At 38.0% G+C, this 5259-nt stretch overlaps 1 protein-coding gene across 1 annotated transcript; it reads left to right on the top strand.

Moving 5' to 3' along the window:
• Window positions 1–3555: 3555 nt before the first annotated feature.
• Window positions 3556–4488, top strand: OR7C71 (olfactory receptor family 7 subfamily C member 71). The gene has a single exon (NM_001390739.1). The coding sequence runs from the start codon at window positions 3556–3558 to the stop codon at window positions 4486–4488; it is 933 nt and encodes a 310-aa protein (NP_001377668.1).
• Window positions 4489–5259: the final 771 nt, after the last annotated feature.

Below are 5259 nucleotides of genomic sequence, written 5' to 3'. Positions count from 1 at the left end.
ACTTCCCTCCCCATAGGATGGTATGGGTCATCCCAGTGCACCAGCCCCAAGCTTCCTGTATCCTACATTGAACCTGGACTGGCAATTCATTTCTTATATGATATTATACATGTTTTAATGCCATTCTCCCAAATCATTGCCCCCTCCCTCTCCCACAGAGTCCAAAAGACTGTTCTTTTAAAAAAGACTGTTCTGATGCATACATCTGTGTCTCTTTTGCTGTCTCGCATACAGGGTTGTCATTACCATCTTTCTAAACTCCGTATATATGCATTAGTATACTGTATTGGTGTTTTTCTTTCTGGCTTACTTCACTCTGTATAATAGGCTCCAGTTTCATCCACCTCATTAGAACTGATTCAAATGTATTCTTTTGAATGGCTGAGTAATACTCCATTGTGTATATGTACCACAGCTTTCTTATCCATTCATCTGCTGATGGGCATCTAGGTTGCTTCCATGTCCTGGCTATTATAAACAGTGCTGTGATGAACATTGGGGTACACGTGTCCCTTTCAATTCTGGTTTCCTCAGTGTGTATGCCCAGCAGTGGGATTGCTGGGTCGTATGGCAGTTCTATTTCCAGTTTTTTAAGGAATCTCCACACTGTTCTCCATAGTGGCTGTACTAGTTTGCATTCCCATCAACAGTGTAAGAGGGTTCCCTTTTCTCCACACCCTGTCCAGCATTTATTGCTTGTAGACCTTTGGATAGCAGCCATTCCGACTGGTGTGAAATGGTACTTCATTGTGGTTTTGGTTTGCATTTTCTGATAGTGAGTGATGTTGAGCACCTTTTCATGTGTTTGTTAGCCATCTGTATGTCTTCTTTGGAGAAATGTCTATTTAGTTCTTTGGCCCATTTTTTGATTGGGTCGTTAATTTTTCTGGAATTGAGCTGTAGGAGTTGCTTGTATATTTTTGAGATTAGTTGTTTGTCAGTTGCTTCACTTTCTATTATTTTCTCCCATTCTGAAGGCTGTCTTGAAATGATTGTAATCTGTTTTTAAGAGATTTAACATTAATTATGAATGCTATTTTTTTCTCTCACACTCATTTTTTCTGCCAATTTTCACTTTTGAATAATTTGAGATTTACAGAAAAGTTACACAGGTAGTTAGTACAGAGATTTCCATAATAATGATAATGTTTTGGAACTAGATAGAAATGATTTTTGTAAAACAGCCCTTATGGCAGAAAGTGAAGAACTAAAAAGCCTCTTGATGAAGGTGAAAGAGGAGAGTGAAAAAGTTGGCTTAAAACTCAGCATTCAGAAAATGAAGATCATGGCATCTGGTCCCATCACTTCATGGCAGATAGATGGGGAAACAGTGGAAACAGTGTCAGACTTTAATTTTCTGGGCTCCAAAATCACTCCAGATGGTGACTGCAGCCATGAAATTAAAAGACGCTTACTCCTTGGAAGGAAAGTTATGACCAACCTAGATAGCATATTCAAAAGCAGACATTGCTTTGCCAACAAAGGTCCTTTTAGTCAAGGCTATGGTTTTTCAGTGGTCAGGTATGGATGTGATAGTTGGACTGTGAAGAAAGCTGAGCGCCAAAGAATTGATGCTTTTGAACTGTGGTGTTGGAGAAGACTCTTGAGAGTCCCTTGGACTGCAAGGAGATCCAACCAGTCCATTCTGAAGGAGATCACCCCTGGGATTTCTTTGGAAGGAATGATGCTAAAGCTGAAACTCCAGCACTTTGGCCACTTCATGCGAAGAGTTGACTCATTTGGAAAGACTCTGATGCTGGTAGGGATTGGGGGCAGGAGGAGAAGGGGACGACAGAGGATGAGATGGCTGGATGGCATCACTGACTCAACAGACATGAGTCTGAGTGAACTCCGGGAGTTGGTGATAGACAGGGAGGCCTGGCGTGCTGCAATTCATGGGGTCGCAAAGAGTCGGACACGACTGAGCGACTGAACTGAACTGAACTGAACTGAACAATATATAATATATCAGCATCTGCAATTGAATGTTACCTTAACATAGCTATTGGTTTTTACAAATTTGTGTTATATCCACTACCTTATTAAAATTATATTCACTGATAGAGGTTTTCAGCTTTCAATTTATTATCAGAAACCAATCTATAATCTTCAAACAACAATTTCAGATCTCAAGGGTGTTAGTAAATAGTATTTGTGGTTGTAAACTTTCTTTTCTTGTTTAATACTTAAAGGGGAATTCTTTTAATGTTTCTCTCACATATTTCCATGGTAATTTTGAAGGTAAGTTCTGATTTTCTAATTATTGATCTGTTATCCTACATGCTGAATTAACCAATCAATTAATTTATTTCTTAGAGATTTTCCATTTTTAATGAGGATTTATAAGTAATATCATCTTGCAAAGTAAAGTATTTTCTTCTATATGTGTCCATTTTTCTCTTTCCTAATTTTAGGCATTTCTGTTCCTTCTCTTTCTTTTTATTGCTTTCATTATGCATCTGATTTTCTCTATTTGATTTTGTCAAAGAATTAACACTGGAATTTATTTCTTGGCTGTAAAATTTTTCTTCTTCATTTATTAGCTCTGCTTTTTGCTTAATTTTCTGCTTTAGTTAGTTTTGTTTTGTAAAACTGAAGTGCATCTTCAAATTTTAAAATGCTTTTCACTCTTGAGATAGAGTACCTGTGTGACGATACTGGATGCTTGGGGCTAGTGCACTGGGACGACCCAGAGGGATGGTATGGGGAGAGAAGAGGGAGGAGAGTTCAGGATGGGGAAAACATGTATACCTGTGGCAGATTCATTTTGATATTTGGCAAAACTAATACAATTATGTAAAGATTAAAAATAAAATAAAATTAAAAAAAATAAAGAAATAGTAGGATAAAATGAATCTAAAAATCTAGACTTTTATTGCCACTCAAAGGTGATTCCTGTCCACAGTTTAGTGTATCTTGTTATAGGTCATTTCCCCTTGGGTTTGTACAAGTATGTGTCTAATTATAAAAGATCTATATGCTGATTTAATTTCTCAAGGCCAGAAAAGCAGATCAACTATCCTCTCATAGCAAGTGTTTGAAATTTTATTTTTCTTTCCACATGATGGAATTTTTCCTTCTTAATCTTTTGTGAAGAGACATAAATTCTAGCAATGAAGACAGTATCCCTCATAGAGAAATAGTAGAAAGAATTTTTGTCTAACATTTATTGCCTTTTTACACTTTCTTTTATGAACCTTTAATATCCTATGCCTTTTTCTAAATTCATGCATTAATCTTTCTATGATTTACACTTAGGACTTTATACATTAAATACATTAATTTTTATCAGTCAAATAGATTCTTTTTTATATCCTAATTCTCTCCATAGTAGATTCTTATTTATAATTTTTCAACTTATGGTACAATTATTGATCTTTTCTCCCCTTATTTCTACCAAATATTTTTTATTCAGAGAGAGCTACTGAACCTAGGAACAGATTTTCCAAGTAGCAATGGCAACCACAATTTGTTACCAAATAGATCAAATTTTTAGCCCCAAATGAATGACATCTCCATGAGTTTGGATTAAGGATATTTCTGTCATTCGCACTAATGATTATCTGGAGTGAATTCCGTGTTTCTTTTCAGCTGATTCTGAACAAACCCGACAGCCACATGGAAATAAACCAAACAAGAAGCTTTCTCCTCCTGGGATTCACAGAGGACCCAGACCTGCAGCCTCTCTTCTTTGGGCTGTTTCTGTCCTTGTACGTGGTCACATTTGCTGGGAGCCTGGCCATCATCTCAGACCCCCACCTCCACACCCCCATGTACTTCTTTCTCTCCAACCTGTCATTTGCAGACATCGGTTTCACCTCCACCACCATCCCAAAGATGCTATGGAACATCCAGACACAGAGCAAAGTTATCACTTATGAAGGCTGCATCATCCAGATATTTTTGTTCTTTGTATTTGAATGCCTGGACATTTTAATCCTGAGTGTGATGGCCTATGACCGCTTTGTGGCCATCTGTCACCCTCTGCACTATATGGTCATCATTAACCCCTGGGTCTGTGGGATGCTGACTCTGGGTTCCTGGTGCCTCAGTGTCACAAGCTCCCTGCTTGAGACTTTGACTGTCTTGAGGCTGTCCTTCTGCATGAACATGAAGATCCCACACTTTTTTTGTGATCTTCTTGAAGTCCTGAAGCTTACCTGTTCTGACACCCTGATCAATAACATAGTGGTGTATTTTGTGGCTATTATTCTAGCTGTTTTTCCTCTCTTTTGGATCCTTTTTTCTTACTCTCAGATTTTCTTCTCCATCCTGAGAATTTCTTCAGCCAGGGGCAAGTATAAAGCTTTTTCCACCTGTGGATCTCACCTTTTTGTGGTTTCTTTGTTCCATAGCACAGGCCTAGGGGTCTACCTCAGTTCTGCAGTCATTTCATCCTCTAGGACAATTCTGGTGGCCTCAGTGATGTACACTGTGGTCACCCCCATGCTGAACCCCTTCATCTACAGTTTGAGGAACAGAGACTGAAGGGGACCCTAGGGAGACTCCTCAGCAGGGCACCATCTCTCAGTGATGGGATTGTTGTAGGACTCTCATAAGTAGCAAGGATCAAACCATTGGTAGGCATTTTTCACAATCTTGGATATATCTAAACATTAGTTTAATTTTTCTGTTCTGTAATCACTATATCTTACTGTGTCTTGACTTTGACTATATTTAAAGACGGTGTATTATTTTTCTGGGGCTGTTATGACAAAGTACCATAAATAGTTGGCTTAAACAACAGAAATTTATTGCCTCACAGTTCTAGAGACTAAAATTCTGAAAACAAGGGGTAAGCAGGGTCCATTCATCCTGAAGCTGTGATCAATAACCTGTTCCATATCTAGCTTTTTTTAGTTTGCTTTCTGTAGTTTTCTAGTTTCATACAATTGTGGTCAAGGAAAATGCTTGATGTAATTTCTGTTCTCTTAAATTGATTGAGGGTGTTTTGTGACCTTGTATGTGATCTATCCAGGAGATCATTTCATCTCCACTTAAAAAGAATGTGTATTCTGCTGGGTTTGGATGTAATTTCCTCTAGATAGCAATTTAGTTCAATTGGCCTATTGTGTCATTTAGTCCCACTGATACCTTATTGATCTGGATGATCTTCCCATTGGTGGAACTAGGGTGTTAAAATTCTCTGCTATTATTGTATTATTGCCAATTTCTCCCTTCATGTCTGTTAGTATTTGCTTTAAATACATAGGTGCTCCTGTATTAGGTATGTGTATGCTACCAACTGTAATATCCTCA

The sequence above is a fragment of the Bos taurus genome, chromosome 7 (genome assembly GCF_002263795.3).
Source record: "Bos taurus isolate L1 Dominette 01449 registration number 42190680 breed Hereford chromosome 7, ARS-UCD2.0, whole genome shotgun sequence".
NCBI classification, from domain to species: Eukaryota; Metazoa; Chordata; class Mammalia; order Artiodactyla; family Bovidae; genus Bos; species Bos taurus.
Note: the sequence above shows the minus strand (reverse complement) of the source record. Positions and strands in the feature narration are given on the sequence as shown.

What these genes read in the sequence shown, in the direction of transcription:
- OR7C71 (NM_001390739.1), top strand. Translation starts at nt 3,556, where the DNA reads ATGATTATCTGGAGTGAATTCCGTGTTTCTTTTCAGCTGATTCTGAAC.